At 46.3% G+C, this 18,704-nt stretch overlaps 2 protein-coding genes across 3 annotated transcripts in view; both read right to left on the bottom strand.

Moving 5' to 3' along the window:
- Positions 1-1,811: 1,811 nt before the first annotated feature.
- On the bottom strand, positions 1,812-6,324 carry fbxl9 (F-box and leucine rich repeat protein). 2 transcript variants are annotated; one of them, XM_015965395.3, is made up of 11 exons: positions 6,047-6,324; positions 5,140-5,241; positions 4,920-5,054; positions 4,365-4,544; positions 3,946-4,251; positions 3,656-3,872; positions 3,418-3,575; positions 3,132-3,347; positions 2,850-3,059; positions 2,324-2,541; positions 1,812-2,247 (listed from the first exon to the last, which is right to left on the bottom strand). In XM_015965395.3, exons 1-11 carry the CDS (start codon positions 6,098-6,100, stop codon positions 2,079-2,081), a joined length of 1,965 nt encoding a protein of 654 aa, XP_015820881.3. In that variant the 5' UTR covers positions 6,101-6,324; the 3' UTR covers positions 1,812-2,078. The 2 variants fall into 2 exon arrangements, with proteins under 2 accessions (XP_015820881.3, XP_015820882.3); XM_015965396.3 differs by lacking the exon at positions 5,140-5,241.
- Positions 6,325-8,439: 2,115 nt separating this feature from the next.
- The window catches only part of LOC107389315 (cyclic nucleotide-gated channel beta-1), a 27,203-nt gene continuing 16,938 nt past the window's right edge, over positions 8,440-18,704 (bottom strand). Inside the window, 13 exon segments of the mRNA XM_054733471.2 lie at positions 8,440-11,575; positions 12,217-12,415; positions 12,541-12,687; positions 14,339-14,457; positions 14,892-14,975; positions 15,067-15,164; positions 15,241-15,400; positions 15,482-15,623; positions 15,708-15,830; positions 17,225-17,289; positions 17,937-18,023; positions 18,094-18,144; positions 18,233-18,441. Of these exon segments, the coding sequence (XP_054589446.2) occupies positions 11,375-11,575; positions 12,217-12,415; positions 12,541-12,687; positions 14,339-14,457; positions 14,892-14,975; positions 15,067-15,164; positions 15,241-15,400; positions 15,482-15,623; positions 15,708-15,830; positions 17,225-17,289; positions 17,937-18,023; positions 18,094-18,144; positions 18,233-18,441 (1,685 nt within the window). The 3' untranslated portion in view covers positions 8,440-11,374.

Here is an 18,704-nt window from a genome sequence, read left to right as displayed (position 1 = left end):
GTAGAGCTGACATTCCTGGCGCTGCAGTCTGCTTCCGGAACGTTTCCTGCATGTTTTAGATCATAAACACAGCTGATTTGTTTCATTTAGTGATGAACCACTCCTGCAGACACTAACGACAGCTGGGGAGATGTTCCAGCTCTCAGGTTCAGGTGTTTAAAAGACGAGCTCACAGCGAGGAGAGTTTCATTTTTGGTTTTACTAACTGGACACTAGGGGGTGCTAAAAGCAAGCCAAAGCTGCAAAGCCTCCCTTTAAAGAGCAAGTCACCCCCAAATAAACTTTTTTTTGCTGATAAACTGAATAAACGAGTGTCTAATCGTGCTGCAGACACGTGTCGTCAATAATTTGGCACTTCAGTGCATCTTAGTTAAAATTTAAATATTCTGCCTAAAACTGGCAGTGTTGTGCCGTTGTCAGGTAAAAACTCTGCACTGCATTTTAATTTAAATCTGCCATCGCTATTGGCTAAGAGGTATGCTATGATGTAAACTGGTACATTATGATGTCACAATGCTGTCGTGAGCCTGTGTGTGTGTGTATTTGTTAGCAGCTCCGCCCTCTCGGTCTGCCAGGCAACAGCATGTGTTGCATTTTTCAAACATGAAGTGGGAGTGGAGTTAGACTCTGGTAGGGGGTGACTTGCTCTTTAATGTGTTCTGGGATAATGGAGCTAACAGCTATTGCACAGTTTGAGGGTAAAAGGTATTTTTACAGCTTTGAGTACTATTGAAGTGCTGTCTGCGTCCAAGCAGCTTTAAAAAGTCACCAACTTTTTATTTATCTTTACCAAATCTCTGCTTTGAACCACTTTATCGTGTGATGCTTTCAGTGGCGTGTGTGTTTCCTGTAAATAATACAGAATGCAGTTATTAATTTTAAATCTAAAATCACTTTTATATGAGGTACTCGTGATAATGAGTCGCGGTGAGGCTTCATAAAGAGAGGAGAGGTTTTTTTACTTCAGCATAAAGTACTTGTGTGTATTTCTGATGTGCAGCTCTGGTGAGTTTTACTTTTAATCCAAACACAAATAAACCGTTTGTTTCATCCTGCATGTTTTTGTCTTCTCTGCAGCCAAAACTGGTTTATTTACCAACAACAGACGTTCTGTAGTGTGTTCATCAGTCTGGAATTAGAAAAACGTGTCAGAAGGACAAATCTACATAGAAATGTAACAAGAGGAGGAAGATTTCATAAAATAATGTTTGTAGTTAAAATCCATAAAATCCACATCAGGTTTAATATTTCCACAGGTGAAATATACGCGTCATCACAGCTGCACCAGTCTGCTGTTTGTGGGTTTCTCTGTTTAACTCCTTTAGAGTCGCATCATCTTCACATAATCCCCGAAAGTTGCACCGCAGCTTTTTCTGCCTTTTCAGTAAAATAATCATATTTCATTTGTGATTGAAGTAAAAATGGCCTGTATTTGATATAGCGCCTTCTAGAGTCCTGGAACCCCCCAAGGCGCGTTACAACACAATCAGTCATTCACCCATTCACACACTGGTGGGGATGAGCTGCGATGTAGCCACAGCTGCCCTGGGGCGCACTGACAGAGGCGAGGCTGCCGAGCACTGGCGCCACCGGTCCCTCCGACCACCACCAGCAGGCAGGGTGGGTTAAGTGTCTTGCCCAAGGACACAACGACAGCGACAGGCTGAGCGGGGCTCGAACCTGCAACCTTCCGATTACCACCGTCGCCCCACATAAATATTTGAGCATGTGTTTAATACGGTCCAGCATGGATTGCATGTCAGTTTCAGTGCTAGCAGTGATGCGTTCAGACGCACAACGTGTTTTAATCCTTCTGCTGTTGAATCACTTTAATGTTTTGTGAATCTTACAGAAAAAACTCAGATTTTAGCAAAACATCTGAATATAACGAGCAATCTTTCATCGGTGTTTCAGCAGCTTTAAACACACGATGTGTGTGACCCGTGCCCGCGCTGGTGACGCGTCACGTTTCACTTTAAAGCCTTTTTCAGAACCGCGCCAGCCGGAAAGAACAGCAGATATAGGAATCACACTTTCAGTTCTGGAGCTCAAACGTGCAACAAGCATCAACAGCACAGTCAGTCAGTCATGAACGCCTGATCAAGCCCGCCTATGAATTTATGCTTGTTTTCCAAAAACGGCAGCTGCGACTGGAGGAGATCTACTGCTGTTACAGAAATGTTTTTGCACCCTGAGATGTCCACAGTCTTCAGACGCTTGCAGTGTTGCATCAGAAGGAACAAGGACCTGCAGGGTTCAAAGACGAGAACTTTTATTTATGTTCTGATCGGAGCTACCTGGTGCAGCTGGTGGCGCCGCCTACCTGTCAGTGACTTTGTTACAGCAGGACAGGTAGAGGTGCTGCAGCCGCTGGAGGTGGGGCACCGCCTGTGCCACCCCGCGGTCGCTGATGCCCGGGCAGTGGCTGAGGGCCAGGCTGGTAAGGCTGCGGCAGTGCCAGCCAACAGAGGCCAGGCTGGCATCGGTGATCTCTGGCAGCATGGAGAGAGACAGACGCTGGAGGTCTGGGTGACGCACCACCTGAAGAGAAGGGAGAACGTTCAGATAAAGCTACGAGGTGCTGGACTGGAAAGTTTGGTCATTTTTCATCAACTTGAGCAAAAAAGACTCTGGAAACTTTAGTTTTACAAAAGAAAACTGAAGCATGTGGATTTTGATGCTGAAAGCTTGTTGTTGTTGTTTCCCTGCTCCAGCACACCTGGTTGAATGACCTGTTCAGCAGGTCGTGAATCAGCTGCTGATTAAAATCAGCTGTTAAGAGCCGGGCTACGCTGACAAATGGCCGTCCAGGACCGCCCCCCCGTAACCGTCCCGGCTCAGCCTCCTACCTGAGCGACGCTGCTGTCGGTGAGTTTGGTGCAGGCAGACAGGTCCAGCTCCTGCAGCCTTCTGAGAGCCAAGAGCGACGTTCCGGCTTGTTGGGACTGCTGCAGGTCGTGCTGTGTCACCAGTTTGGGTTGCTCCTCAAAAGGCATTCGTGGAGGCTTGAAGAAGCCCATGTTCCCGAACGTCCGAGTGAACCTGGGACCCTTGTCTCCCTGTGGGGGTGGGGGGGGTGGGGGGGGTATTAGTCATGTCTTTGTTTATGTGCGTGAAGCTGTGGTTCTCACCGCCTCATCGCCAGGCTCACACCGGGCGTTCTGCATCATCCCAAGCAGACCCCAGTCGCTGATTTCTTTACACCAGCCGAGTCGTAGGACTACCAGCTTCTGCAGGTAGGTGGCGATAGCACACACGGACAGGTCAGTCACGTTGACACACGATGTCAGATCCAACTCGCGGAGAAAATCCCCAAGAAGCTGAGCGAGCGAGAAAACTGCAAGATCCTAGAAGAGGGACAGAGGCGGGTGATTTTCCTGTTAATCACACACACTCAGAACGGAGACGCCGACTGACCCTGATGTAGGTGCAGCTCTTCAGGTTGAGGCTCTCCAGCTTTGCTCGGGCAGAACCGGGCCTCTTTAAGCCTTTCACCATCTCTGATCCACTGATGTGTGGACACTCTGACAGATCCAGGGACCTGAGGGACGGTACCAACAGCAGCTCGGCGAGGCCTGTGCACACGTTAGAGGGAACGGGGCAACGATGAGCACAGAGAGTAGCTTTGTGCTTTATTTCTAAACAGGTTCGTAACCTTTCTCCGTGATCCTCCAATCACGAGACAAAGAGAAGCGCCTCAGAGAGTTCAGGCCCCGCGCCACAGCCTCCACCGACCTGCTGGTCAGCCCGGTGCAGCCGCTGATGTCCAGTTTCAGGAGGCTCGGCTGGTGCTTCACAAGGATCTCCACTGAGTAGTCGGTTAGCTCTTTGCAGCCCTGAAGGCACAGTTCCTCCAACACCAAACCCTGAACCTGAAAAAGTCACGCCGTTTAAATCTGAGCCTGCGTAAAGCAGCTGAGGCGAGCTGGTGATTCTGAATCTGACCTGCGTGATGGTGCGCAGTGACTCCGGAGTGATGGAGGTCCTGCTGATGTCCAGCGCTACCAGAGTGGATTTCTGCTCAGTTAGCAGCTTCTTCAGGTTTCTAAGGGACAGGAGCGCAGAGGAATCCTCCGCGGCGCCAACCGGGCAGCCTCGATACGGGTCAAACTCGAAAGCGATGTGGCAGCCAGCGAGTGACAGCCGGCGGAGGTGCGGGGTGCACCCTGTGAGCCGGCTGAAGGTGAGGTCGGAGAGGTATCGAAGGTCTGACAGATCAAGCTCCTCCAGACCGATCAAAGCGGACCGGACCTGCAACACAAACATGGACTTTTAATACAAGCTGGAAAACAATAAAATGTTAAGGGTTCACGTTGATTCATTTAACAGATGTCATCATCCCCCGGTCACACCCACAACCTCACCTGCACTCGGTGCTCCTCCCTGGACAGAAACGCTCCCGACATGAAGAGACTGTCCAGGCCTCTGAGGTCCAACCTCCGAAGAGAGGTGAGGCGAGGGAGGAGAGCCAGCAGGGAGGCCTCTGTTATGCTGCTACCAGGCAGCGCCAGGCTCTCCACCCTGGAGCCCAGATGCTCCCCCACCTGAGGGAGCAAGGCACACCAAACACACTTTATCCAGCTCTTTCCGGGTTCTCAACTTGATAATAAGCATTTTCCTTCATTCCACCTCTGCAACTTCCTGTTCAAAGGGCACACGTGATTGTAATGAATTGCAGACTGGACAATGGTGCCCCTGTCTGTAGTGTTTGCATTGCTGCAGCCTTTTATTGTTTTACTTCACATCACACCGGTTCCAGTTAATGTCCAAACCCAACATGTCTGTGCTCCGGCCTGCAAGCAGACGGTCAAACCGTTTTCTTTGGTGAAGTTATTCTTCCAGGTTTTGTGGGTGTGCAGACAAAAAACAGCTGACTTTACCAGATGTGTGTGTGTGTGAACGTTAACGGCACACTGCACCTCCAGAAGGAGTGATCTGGACACACTGAAGCCATCGAGCTGGCTGATCTTCAGGCTGAGGCGGGACTTTCTGGACAGACCTCGGATCAGCTCCAGGGAAGCGCCTGAACCTGGAAAACTGAAGGTCACATTCTTCTGCACAAAGACAGAGACGTGAAGACGATGTAAAGGCAGCATTATTTAGAGAAAGCCAACATATCGGTGTCCTAGAGTAGATTGCCTGAAAGCGCAGGTCCTGGCTGGCGTCAAACCAGCGACGGCAGACCAGCGAGGCTTCCCTCCTGTCTGCAGCCTCAAGAAAACTCAGGATGTAGACTAAAACCTACAGGCAACGACAAAGATACAGCGCCATAATGTCATGTTTATATTAATTTGACCATTTTATAATATCCAGTTTATGTATTTTTTAATATTCTCGTCTCACCCTCCTCAGGTGGTCTCATCCTTCCAGGCTCGGGTCCTCTGAGGGGCCTGAGAGGTTCTGCAGTATCTAAGCTGAGGTGTCTGATGTTTCTCCTGGGATCTTCCTCTGCTTCGTTCTCAACCACCTTAGGAGGGTTTCCCACTTTGACCTTGGGGCTTCCCGTCCGTACTCTACACAGATGTTCCTGCACACGATGCCTGCCACCTGGTAGCGGCGTTCCATGTGAGCTTTCCCTGCCAGCATCTCCCACCTGCAGCTGCGTGGTGGACCGTCTCAGGAGCACCTTGGGTCTGGTACGGTGTAACTGTTGGGTTTTAACCTACAGACACGTTACTCTTTGGGTGAGACGCTTCTCCTGCCTCTGAAGAAGGGACACGTGGCTGATGGTTTTCACCAACAGTGAGTGAAACCGTGAATGACTGTAGTGTGCAGCTCTGTGGAGTCCTCTGGTGTAGCGATGAAAACAGCCTGTTTACCATCTGACCCCCAGACTGGAGGAGTGGCTGAAGCAGATCTCAGGAGAAACATCTGATTCCAGAAAAGCGCAGCTCTGGGAACAGCTGAGATGCTGCAGAAGCCTCCAGCTCCCAGGTCTCTGTAGAGGACCCGAGCCTGGCAGGATGAGAGCACCCGCGGAGGGTGAGATGGGGATTTATTCACATGCTGCTATTTTCACTATTTAATAGAAGAAAGATGAACTCGCCTCCAGAGGCAGCTCGGGGGGTTCTCTACAGTCTTCTCCATCGCTGTCATCCATCTCAAAGAAGTCAGAAACTATGAATCCCAATCCATCTCGAGATGATGTCCTAGTTAAATCCCGTGGCTTCGATGCTAATCCCTACCAACAACAAACCTCCGCTCTCATCTCGTCTTCGTTATTAAAATAAACCATTTCTGGCCTCTGGACGCGACTGAAGAGCTGTTATCTTCTAATAACCGCCGCTTTTCACCCTGAAGACTCACTTCCGCTAGCAGGCTGACCTCCGATGGATCAGCTGACCGCTGAGATGTCAGGGGCGGGGCGTGAGAGGCGCTCTTCTCTGATTGGTTGTTGTGACAAGTGACGCTCGTGGGAAGAATGTCCCTGCTTTAACCCACAGAGAAGCAAAGTGACTTTGATCTGTTTCCTGAAGCCTTTTAGATCAACCTCCATTCGTTTATTTATTGAACTCATAAGTTTGATTAAACTGGGTTTTGCTAAGTTGTTCGTCCCTTTGAGTTTATGAGCCTAAAGGGACTTTACGGAGTTTTGAATTTTTATTCAATTCAATTCAAGTTTATTTATAAAGCGCCAAATCACGACAAGAGTCGTCTCAAGGCACTTCACATAATAAACATTCCTATTCAGGTCAGTTCATTAAGCCAATCAGAAATAATGTTTCCTATATAAGGAACCCAGCAAATTGCATCAAGTCACTGACTAGTGTCAGTGACTATACAGCAATCATCATAAGCAAGCATATAGCGACAGTGGAGAGGAAAACTCCCTTTTAACAGGAAGAAACCTCCAGAGAATCCCGGCTCAGTATAAGCAGCCATCCTCCACGACTCACTGGGGATGGAGAAGACAGAGCACACACACACACACACACACACACACACACACACACACACACACACACACACACACACACACACACACACACACACACACACACACACACACACGCACGCACGCACGCACGCACGCACGCACGCACGCACGCACGCACGCACACACACACACACACATGCACAAAGACAAGTAATGTGTCTATAGTTCTATTGTGATTTCTTAGTAAATATTCTATTTGGTGAGAGATAAACTTTATTGTATTTATCCTAGTGGATCTATAATTAAACGGGTAAACTAGTAGTAGCACATCCAACGTCAAGGAAAGCAAAAAGTTATTATCAGGAGAGGGAGAATGTTTTAGTGGTTAGCAGCAGTGTGCCAGACGATGGCCCCCTCCATGAGGCCACCACAGCTCAGCAGAACGTCGTTATGCTCGTGATCGCCCCCTCAGGCCAAAAGCGTAACGGCAGCTTCAATAGTAGGCTCGTGCACGAGGTGCGCATGCTGTACGTGCACACTCCTTAACGAAAATAACAGCGGAGAGCGTCAGCTCCGTGTGTGTGTGTGTGTGTGGCCCGGAGGACAGGAGAACGCACAGCTAATTAATTAAATAATGTGGTTCTGTACCTTTCTCTTCAGCACAGCCGACAAAGGTTTATGATGGGTCAGTCCTCCTGCATGCTCAGATCATTCCCTTCCCTTGCTTGAAAAATTGTTCCAAAATGAAAGTTGAACCCACATCTTTTTTATCTGTGAATTCAATGCCGTTCGGTGAGTCTCAAATAAAAATTTGGGCATCTTACTGTAAAAAATATACCATTAATGTAAAAAATAAACTAAATAAACTATGTTCTCATCCAGAATCAAACCCACGTCTTCTGCGTGAGAGTCAGACGTCTTACTAGGTGAGGCGCCAGTAACGTCTTTAGTATCTGTAGCATTTATATCCTTGATGACAGCTGAAACAACGTTCAAAGAACGGTTCGGAGTGAAAATGGCTATTTTGTTGCTAATTAGCAGGAAATATCTAGAAGAAAGTTGTACAGAAAGTAGCTAAGGGTCCTCAGAAATGTAGCTAGCTTTGTCACTAGGCGTTAGGAACAGCGACAAAGTGGCACTGCCTCTCTCTCTGCTGCTAAAGCTACGGATAGCAAATGCTACGGGCGATGCCTGAGCGTGAACGCGCATGAAGCAGCCTGCTCGACCCGAGCATCTCTCTTTTTCTGTGATTTTACAGAAAAACAGGCAATCACAGTAAAAATGCCAGGGCTCATCCTACAGGACCAGGGCATTGCAGGAGAACGTATGAAGAAGACATTTATTATTTCTATACATGTTTTGGCTGTCAAACATCCATAATGCCCCTTTAAGTAACAAAACTTAAAGCCCTCTGCAGGTGAATTTTACAAGAAACCCCTCTTTCTTATTCATTTAAATAAAATAGAAGACGTACCACTCATAATACACATCTTTAAAAAGTAGGATAAATTTAGAAAAATGAATGCAATTAATATTAATACTATAATAAATAGAGCATGAGATGATTATTATTGTTTTTATTATTAGTTTGAAGAATGAGTTACAATCCTCTGGGATTACTGAAGTATTTTTGATTTTGAACCAAGTGAAGTAAAATCTGGCATTTTGTTGTGTTTATTACAAACAACACAACATATTTGGCCTTTAATGCACTCAAAACTGGACATTATGTTTTTTTTATTTAATCAGAGCACAAGATGAAAATAAACCTGACAATGCAACTGTGATCTATTTAGGCATTTTCCCTAAATAATATCTGAACCGATTGATTTAAAATCTAAAATAATCCCACTCATCATGACAGTGCCCAATATTCTCTGCAGCACGCTTCTCCCTGCATGGCTCATGGCCTGACCTGTAGTTTTGTTGGGTTTTGCTTTACCGTTATTGTGGTCTCCATGCACGATAAAACCTTTTTATGAAAGCCTTGGTGTGACACTGAAAGATTAACAGCATATTGAGCAAAAGTCTGTTTAAACCTCGAACCACTTTGTTCCTAATTTAGAATACACCTGTGAGAAAGCATCTTTCCTCTCCAGTCTGATGTGTTTCCTGTGGTTTGTTGTTTGTGTCTGAGAGATGCTAAGCTGTTTTGCTTGCTTTTAACACCCCCCAGTGTCCATTATTAGTTAACTGAGGTCAAAGCAAAGGTGAAACGTATCTCCTGTGCGTTTGTCTTTTTAAAGTGACAGTGTGTATTTTCCTGGCAATAGGGGCAGTACCTAAATCGTTGCAATCAAGCAGTATTTTTGTGTTGGAGTAAAAACTTACCAACGGATGTCCATTAGGGTCAAAAAGCCCTGGGGAGTGCAAACTTTAGCTAATTACAAGCACATCAGCCTCCCTTTCATCACTGATGACAAGTGAAGAGGTAAAAGTGTAAAACAACAACGTGATGAAAGTTTTGTAACCAGTTTTTACAAATTAGTAAATGCATTTTGTCCTCATGGGCTCCCGTAGAAGGAAACATGGCATCTAATATGGCTTCACCCAGAGAATTGGATCCGCTCCCATGTATTTTATCCCTGATTTTTAAGATGATAGGTTGCAAAGCCTCCAATATTTTCAACAACTAGACATAATTTAAGTTTATTTCAACAACATTTTGATGGATACTTCCAGAAATTCATGGTAAAAACTACACATTGTCTCTTTAACACCGTAATCTAACAGCTGAAATGTCTCCTCAGCCTTCATTAGTGTCTACTGGAGCGATTCATCACTAAATGAAAGAAATCAGCTTGGTTCAGGATCTAAAACATGCAGAAAATGTGCTGGAAGCAGACTGCAGCTCCACCATGTCAACTCCACTCCAAGGCTCCCTCCACCAGCAGGGAGTCGCCCTGCAACTCTGAAGTTGCAAATGTGGTATTCTGGCAACAGAGGGCAGTGGGGTCTGAGTGACATTTCATTAACCCCCCAAAGCAGGGTTTTTCCATTCTGGAACTCCAGGGCCGGTATTCAGCACACTTTAGTGGTTTCTCTACACCAACACACTTGTTTCAGTGGTTGAATCACCTGTGCAGCAGCTCATCAGGCTCTGCAGAAGCCTGTTAATCACCTGAAATGAAGCAGGGTTAAAGCCAACGTGCTCGAGGCCCGGTATTGAATAGCCCTGCTGTAAAGGGTTGTTTTACTGGTTCAACAAATATATTTTAATATATGAAAAAGTTGCCAAGTAATTATGCTCCAGCTCCTAAAACAAGATCAACAACATTTACAAAATTACCATTTTGCTCCAAAAGCCTCAGTAATTCTGAATGTTTATTTCTTTCTGTGGGATGCTGGCAGTCCGAATGATGCAACGTTTAAGTTTGGGACATCTGCAGCATTATATGCATTTACATATGTAGAAAAAGGAAAACATCAGCGATCAAACACCACACAGTCATCTAAAGGACGACTTTAAAATGTAGCATTTGTGCTTTTACATGTCGCCAGAGGCTTTACATTAGAGGTAAAACTGTTTTTAATCTAAAATGTTATAAAATGTCGATATACATTTGTACAAATAAACCATGAAACTAAATCATTAACAAACATAGATATGTCGTTACACGACTTGTTGCACTAGGATTAAAAATGGCTAAAAAGTTTTGAAACAATATTCAGACTAAAGGTTTTAACGCGTGGGTTTTCATGCAGGGGTTAGGTGGTGGTCGCCATTTGTGGACTTACAAAGATCAAAGCAAAACAGTGGAAATGAAAGTAAAAAATTGTCTTAAACTCACCTGACAACATTCATTAAAGAGCAAGTCACCCCCAAATCTACTTTTTTTCTGATAAACAATATAAACGTGTGTCTAATCGTGCTGCAGACACGTGTAGTCAACAGTTTTGCACTTTAGTGAATTTTAGTTAAACTTTTAATGTTCTGCCTAAAACTGTCAGTGTTGTGCCGTTGTCTGGTAAAAACTCTGCACTGCAATTGAATTTAAATCTGCCATCGCTATTGGCTAAGAGGTACCCTAGAACGTTAGCTGGTACCATATGATGTCACAATGTCGTTGTGAGCCTGTGTGTGTGTATTTGTTAGTGGCTCCGCCCTCTCGGTCTGCTAGGCAACAGTATTTGTTGCATTTTTCAAACAGGAAGTGGGAGTGGAGTAAGACTCTGGTAGGGGGTGACTTGCTCTTTAGCTACAGACTAAGATATAACAGAACGTACAAGATTATTGTTAAACTCCATTTTTAAAATCAACAATCTTTAAGGCAAAATATTGTTTTAGAATAACAAAATCATCTGTAAACATGTAAACAACAACAACAAAATCATTTTGAATGATGCAGGAAGACAAGACCTTTAAAGAATGGCTGATGGGCAGTACTTTACACCTCCCGCTTTCTTACAACGCCTCCTCTGATTAGTTGATCATTTCCATCTCTTAGGTCCACTGTCCCAGGATCAACAGCCAGACCCGCTTCTTTCCTCAAACCTTCACCTTCTCGTTTCACCTTCATCCCACTCGCTTTCACTGACGTCCTCCTTCTCGATTGTGACACGGTGAAAGCGTGCAGGCGGAGGTCTTTCGGAGTTGCGGTGAGATGTGGAGCTGGCTGATGACAATGTGTCCATTTCTTTGTCAGGGTTGGAGCTGGCTCCTGGAGATGAGGGGCGACCCGACAAGGACACAGATGTCTGGAAGAAAAACGAGGAAATAAGTTGTTTTCTGAATGCGATCATCTGTAAGAGTCCGAGGAGCCTTCAGGCTCATCTGCAGCTGATAAGGAATTTGCAGGCCAGAGTTTTGAGACAACAAACTGAGTAAGTCGACAAGATTAAAGCTCACAAGCAGAAACGTCCACAGATACATCATGCAAAGAGTTCAGGGTTTGGTTGAATAGTTCATGTGTGATCTGACCTTATGGGCCATTCCCATCTGTACCGGGTCGGCCCGGGCCGGGTAGCCCAGTCGGCCCCAGCCTGGCCCGGTTGATTCCACACATCCTTGCCTTAAGCCCATGTGGGCTGATTCTACCCACCAATCAGAGGCTTGCTCTAATGGAAGGTGTGAATTTGCTGTCAGCAGTGGGTGTGTTGGCCCTGGTCGGCCTGAAGCAGACCCCCTCGAGAAGAGGGCTGAGAATGAGCCTTGGTTGGCCCGGAAAAGTACCAGACCACCCAGATATGTAAACAACCTTCGCTACCCGGCCCGGGCCGACCCGGTACAGATGGGAATGGCCCAGTGAAGCCTGTCAGACTGGAGAGAAACGGTGAATGCTTACACAACGAGGACATAAGGCACCAGTTCAGTTGCACGGGCACAAACATGGATTTACCTGCAGCGAGATGCTCGACTTGTTGGTTCTCTCCTTGACTTTGGCCAGAACTCCTCTGAGTCCGGTTGATCTCTCGGTCATTTCGAGAGCCGCTCTGAGCAGTTTGGGAGTCTCTGGCTTGAGAGGTGCTGCTGGAGCCCGAGGCGCCTCTTTGGCCTCTTCTTTGGGTTCGGCCTTCTTTCCCTTGTTTAACATTTTCCTGCCGTTTAGAAAGGATCAACCATATCATCAACACCAAATGTGGAGACAATCTAAGTGCACTAATAAAGGACCTGAAGAGCAGAATGTGTGATGGTTCGTTTTTCATGTTTCAGTGTGTCCAACCTGGCCTTCTTGCGGAGGACTTTCATAGACTCGGGGTAGTGGACCAAGATCTCATTCAGGTCTTTTTTGTCCAGGATGAACAGATTTGCAAATCCATGAGCGATCACATTGGCCGTGCGTCGGTTTACCCCGCCCACCGCGAGCAAACTGAGGATCAAAACAGACGTTTGTCTCTGGCATGGTAAGTTAACGAGTCACAACCACACAAACACTTAATGGAAAATAATCTGCATTTTCACAGCTGTTCTCTAGGTCAGAGGAGCACAAAGAGCTGTGCATCATTCAATCATTCACACACCGATGGTGGCCAGCTACAAGCCGCCGGTCCCTCCAACCACCAGCAGCAGCAGAGGCAGGGGACGTTTGTCCAAAACGTGTACGTAGGTTCAAACCCGACAGCACCCAAGGTGTAGGCCATGCAAAGAGGCCCTTGAGACAATCCTCCACATAACTGCAGGGTGTAGGACGCCGGCAGGGAACGCAAACGGAGCGGCCGCACTGAGGCAGCTCAAAAGCAAAAATGAGTTTCAGCCGGAGGCCGTGAGGAGGACTGGAGTTCATCTGAGTGGAGGTGTCTTCATCTCAACTCCACTTTAGTCGTACGTCCCCAAAGGACAGTTGGCTTCGGCGAGGCTACGATACGGAGGTTCAAATCCAGCAGTTAGACGTGTTTTTATTCAAAATCTAGAAAAACATGAAACGAGAATCAAAGGCCAAAGTTACTGAAGAACGCCGATAAAAATGTCCACTAGGACTTGTACGCTAGAGCGCCAGAGGAAGATATGAGGAGAGCAGAGAGCCGAATGCTCAGAGTGAGTCTTGGAAAAAGCTTGAAATTTTCTGCAGGAGTCCAAAACTTCTAATTCAGAATATTCCGGTTTTAGAGTCCGAGTCTGGCAGCTCAGTCTGCGAGGCACTGGGGTGGCGTGTGGAAGATTCAGGGTTCAATCCGAGCTCTAATGAATAGTTTAATAACAGCTAGAGGGACAGTACGGCTCCGTCTGTACGGCGTTGAGTTGGAGTTCAGTGTTCAGGACCAGGAGGATGTGTTCTTTGAGGGAATTATTCCAACTGAAGGCTCTGAACGTGTGTTGTTGCTGTCTGCTTGTGTGGTTCAGTGTACAGAAGCTTAAAAACAACTCAGTAGTGTCTACCTGCGTCGCTCAGCCTGCTAGACGTGTTACCTTTAGTCTGGAGGATGTGGGTTCAAATCCCTGTTAAAACTAATCCACATTTTAAGTCCAAAAACTAAAGTAGACGAGTTGGAAAGGGCCACCAGAACACGTACTGGTAGGATCGTTCATGTTCGTAAGTCGCCAGCGGTGCAGCTACTGGTTCATATCCCACTCGTGACTGTGTGATTACTCTGAAAGGGGTCGGGGAGGGGGCATGACTCCCTCCCCAAGTTTCTGAGAGGTCAACAGCTGTCCTCTGTCCACCACCATAATGTCCGCTTGGTTCACCATCACCGTTTCCTCAGTCTGGATCAGGAAGTCCCTCAGGAGCTTGGCTCTCTTGTTCTCAACCACCTTAGGGGTGTTTCCCACTTTGACCTTGGGGCTTCCCGTCCGTGCTCTGCACAGATGTTCCTGCACACGGGAACCTGGTTGTGGCGTTCCACGTGAGCTTTCCCTGCCAGCATCTCCCACCCTGCAGCCACGTGGCGGACCGTCTCAGGAGCACCTTGGGTCTTGGCTGGTGTGGTAGATCTTGGCCTATATTTATTTATTATTTAACTCTATAACCTGATGATGTGAAACAAGTTTGAAACTTTAAAGGATGCTTTCTATCCGTTCACCTTATCTCCCCAAAGACGGATCCTGCTCTGAGAGTGGCGAACACTGTCCTATCATCAGGTCCTCCAACCACCTGCACCTCTCCTGCTTTTATGATGTACATCTCCCGACCAACCTCATCCTGCAAAAATCAAAAGTTAAAGGCAGACGATGAAGTTGAAAAGCAAACAAACAGGACATGTAGGTACTTATGGGCCATTCCCATCTGTACCAGGCCGGGTAGCCCAGTCGGCCCCAGCCTGGCCCGGTTGATTCCACACATCCTTGCCTTAAGCCCATGTGGGCTGATTCTACCCACCAATCAGAGGCTTGCTCTAATGGAAGGTGTGAATTTGCTGTCAGCAGTGAGTGTGTTGGCCTTGGTCGGCCTGAAGCAGACCCCCTCGAGAAGAGGGCTGAGAATGAGCCTTGGTTGGCCCGGAAAAATACCAGACCACCCAGATACGCTACCCGGCCCGGGCCGACCCGGTACAGATGGGAATGGCCCAAAAGATGGACCTGAGAGCTGCAACAAGGATGCGTCAACAACCGAGCTCTTGCACAAACACAGCATACCTTTTTGCAGACATAATCACCAGGCAGGTAGACGACAGAATGCAGACTTTTCAGCATGTCGAAAATCATCTGTCTGTCACAACCCTGTCAGGAAAGTCCACAAAATCGTTTCTCAGTCTGCTTTTTATTCTTGCTTTGTTGCTTCGTGTTCAGCAGCCATTAATCGGGTTATCACCTGAAACAGAGGGACTTTGCTCACGATGGAGTAGTTGACATCTACAGCGATGTCCAGACGCATTTTATCAGGCAGCTGGGTCAGAAGTTCCTGCTCATCTGGTTTAAAGGTAAAATAAACTGAGATGTCACACCTGTTCAATACAAACACGGGAAAACAATCACCTAACCTCACCCAGCATGCCTTGAGACTGCCAGGTGTAGTTGTACCAGGTTTTGACTCTGTACTGGACGTCCCTTGGGATGCGGTAGGACGTCATGTATCTGATGGTGTTGTCCATACAGGTGCGGTAGTAGGTCTGGCCCGCCGTGGCGGCACCAACAACGTCACGCATCTGAGGAGCAAATGATTGTTTCAGATGATTCACAGGAACTGATTCTATGATTTAAATGTGAAGTTAGACGTTTACATCTACCTGTCCAATCATGATAGAGAAGGCAAAAACTCCAACAAAGTAGTTGATGAGCTGGAAGATGATCTCAGACAGGGTGGTGGGGTGAGGCAGGCCTCCGATGGTGATCAGCGTTTTCACCGCAAAGTAGTAACATCGAATGTAACTGAGGAGAGGAGCAGAGGAGGTGAACGACAGCTTGAAACTTCTTTTAAACACTTTGATTTCTGTTTTTGGTCGAGGCGCCGACCTGTTCCCTTCACCGTTGTAGACCCACTGGGTAGATCCCAGTCCGATGTAGGCAGAGGTCCAGTGGTAGAGGCAGGCGTTGCAGTGAAGACAGTAGAGAAGATAAGAGGTGGTACGGATCACCCTGAATAATAAAAATGGTGTTTGAATGGTACTTTTAAAGTTTTTAAACTTTAAACTAGAGCTTTAACCTCGATCTCAGAGATTGTTGAGTTACAAAAGTGACCAGTTTCATAGTTAACAGCACTCTGCATCTCTCAGCTGAACAAAATCAGCACTTCATATTTCTGGGTAGGCCTTCTAGGGGGCGCTGCTTAACGGCTGCTAGCCACTTTCCTTGCCGGTAGCTAATAAAAGGCTAGCAGTTAGTTAGCTTGTCAATACAAAACACAAGAAGATGGCGGAGCCTGGAAGTAAATGTAACAGAGTGACGTCTTCGGATGCGATGCAAAAAGCTAAACCAGCCTGAACATCGGGTAGTTTGACGAAGCTAAAGGAGGCTATGACATCATGGACTGGTGGTGGCCTGGCTTTGTTGCTACTAGACTTGTAAGTAATAATAGTTTTTGATTGGTGGCGTTTTTAGTAACACTTGGCTCATGCTAGTGTTAGCTCGTTGCTAGTGCTAGCTACAGCAGGCTGCTGCAAGGTATGGCAGCTGTAATTCCACTTTCAACCAGCAGGGCAGTGATGCTGGAAACTGTTTAATATTGCTTGAATAATATTTAAAGAGCAAGTCACCCCCAAATCAACTTTTTTCCTGATAAACTATATAAACGAGTGTCTAATCGTGCTGCAGACACGTGTAGTCAATAGTTTTGCACTTTAGTGCATTTTAGTTCAAATTAGAATTTTCTGCCTAAAACTGTCAGTGTTGCGCCGTTGTCAGGTAAAAACTCTGCACTGCATTTGAATTTAAATCTGCCGTCGCTATTGGCTAAGAGGTACCCTAGAACGTTAGCTGGTACCATATGATGTCACAATGTCGTGTGTGTGTGTATTTGTTAGTGGCTCCGCCCTCTCGGTCTGCTAGGCAACAGAATTTGTTGCATTTTTCAAACAGGAAGTGGGAGTGGAGTAATGCTCTGGTAGGGGGCGACTTGCTCCTTAAAGAGCAAGTCACCCCCAAATCACATTTTTTTGCTGATAAAACTATATAAAGGAGTGTCTAATCATGCTACAGACACGTGTAGTCAATAATTTGGCAGTTCATTGCATCTTGGTTAAAATTAAAATATTCTGCCTAAAACTGTCAGTGTTGCACCGTCGTCAGGGAAAAATTCTGCACTGTATTTGAATTTAAATCTGCCACCGCTATTGGCTAAGAGGTATGCTATGATGTCATCTGGTATATTACGATGTCATAATGCCATTGTGAGCCTATGTGTGTGTGTATTTGTTAGCGGCTCCGCCCTCTCGGTCTGCCAAGCAACAGCATTTGTTGCATTTTTCAAACATGAAGTGGGAGTGAAGTAAGTTTCTTGTAGGGGGTGACTTGCTCTTTAAGTAAGAGCTGACCTGTAAATGTAGGCTTTGGTCAAGATGGCTTCCAGACGCTCATTGAACTCAAAGAAGGAGTTAATCTGCAAAAGTGTGAAAATGTTTTTTTTTTTAGTTCAGTAAAGGGTCAAAAACATTTAAGACTAAAACAGAATTTGACACGTTTACTTTTAAACTGTTACACGAGTGGATTACAGTCAAAGATGTTAACCCTGAGATCTTCTCAGTAGGATGAAAGCATTAATCATTTTTAAACTCATTTGGAACAATAGAGGTTTATGACACAATAATGTAAAATTACATGTACATAAGATGACAATGATATCATTTTTATTTAACCCTCCCACTGTCCTAATGGGTGACCCCGCTTGGGTCCACGAGGCGGGGGTGAGGTGGTGCTCACACCTCACCCCCGCCTCGTGGACCCAAGGGATAAACCATCCTGCTCAGTGGTCACCTTTCCTCGCGGGGTCACCTTTCCTCGCAGGGTCACCTTTCCTCGCGGGGTCACCTTTCCTCGCGGGGTCACCCAGTAGGACAGTGGGAGGGTTAAACAGTGACTTTTTATAAGATTTTTTAGTTTAGCATTTTTTGGTTTTTAGTTAAGTTTCATGCATGCTTTGTTAAGATATGGGGACTGAAATGTGCTTTAACACGTGGCTGACCTGCCAGTTGAATGACTGATGGGTTGTCGGAGCGGATTAAATGCAGATTAGCAGATTAACCTCACCTTTAACAGTCTCGGTAAACGAAGCAGAGGGTTGATCCCAGTTTTGAAGTAAAACAGCTCCAAAGGAACAAGGCTGGCTACATCAAACTGAAAATGGATCCAAAAATCAGTGTACGGAGAGCAAAATAGACACTTAATAATCTCTATAAATATTCACCTTGAAGCGGTTGGTTTTCATGTAATTATTTCTCATTAGTTTTTTGTCACACTGATGGGAATAAAAAAAAACATTTATTGATTCAGGTGAGTTGTTTCCTTCACGCATTTCTTGATGTTTCCATATGACTTTCCCTCACCACTATGTCTCCCCCTTGGACAAACTGCAGGCGTGGCTGGAAGACGGAGATGTCCAGGATGTAAATGAGGTCACACAGGTAGTCGATCAGAAGCCAGTAGTAAAGATTATCTGGGGTTTGGTAGGGGAAGGCCCAGCGAACTGGGATGAACCAGACGTTCCAGTTCCAGGCCAGAGACACCAGGAACATCCACAGCACGTACATCAGGTCTGAGCAGGACAAAGATGGATAGGAGGATGAGAGGGGAGAGGAAGTTGGGTGATTTAGGGGTTTAATCATCGTTCTAGAGAGTCTGAGTGAGCAATCATCAACTGAAATACACGATAAGCAGGAGACTGAGGATGTAAGCTGCAACGATGCTGCAGTGGTGCTTAAAGTCTGGCTCACTGAATCCTTCCGTCAGAGGTGGAAACGAGTAAATGAAAGATGTTTAACAGGTTAACAGTAACACCACAATCACAGCTACACGGCC

The sequence above is a fragment of the Nothobranchius furzeri genome, chromosome 4 (genome assembly GCF_043380555.1).
Source record: "Nothobranchius furzeri strain GRZ-AD chromosome 4, NfurGRZ-RIMD1, whole genome shotgun sequence".
Lineage (NCBI taxonomy): Eukaryota > Metazoa > Chordata > Actinopteri > Cyprinodontiformes > Nothobranchiidae > Nothobranchius > Nothobranchius furzeri.
The sequence above is the reverse complement of the archived record's forward strand: the minus strand, read 5'-3'. Positions and strand labels throughout refer to the sequence as shown.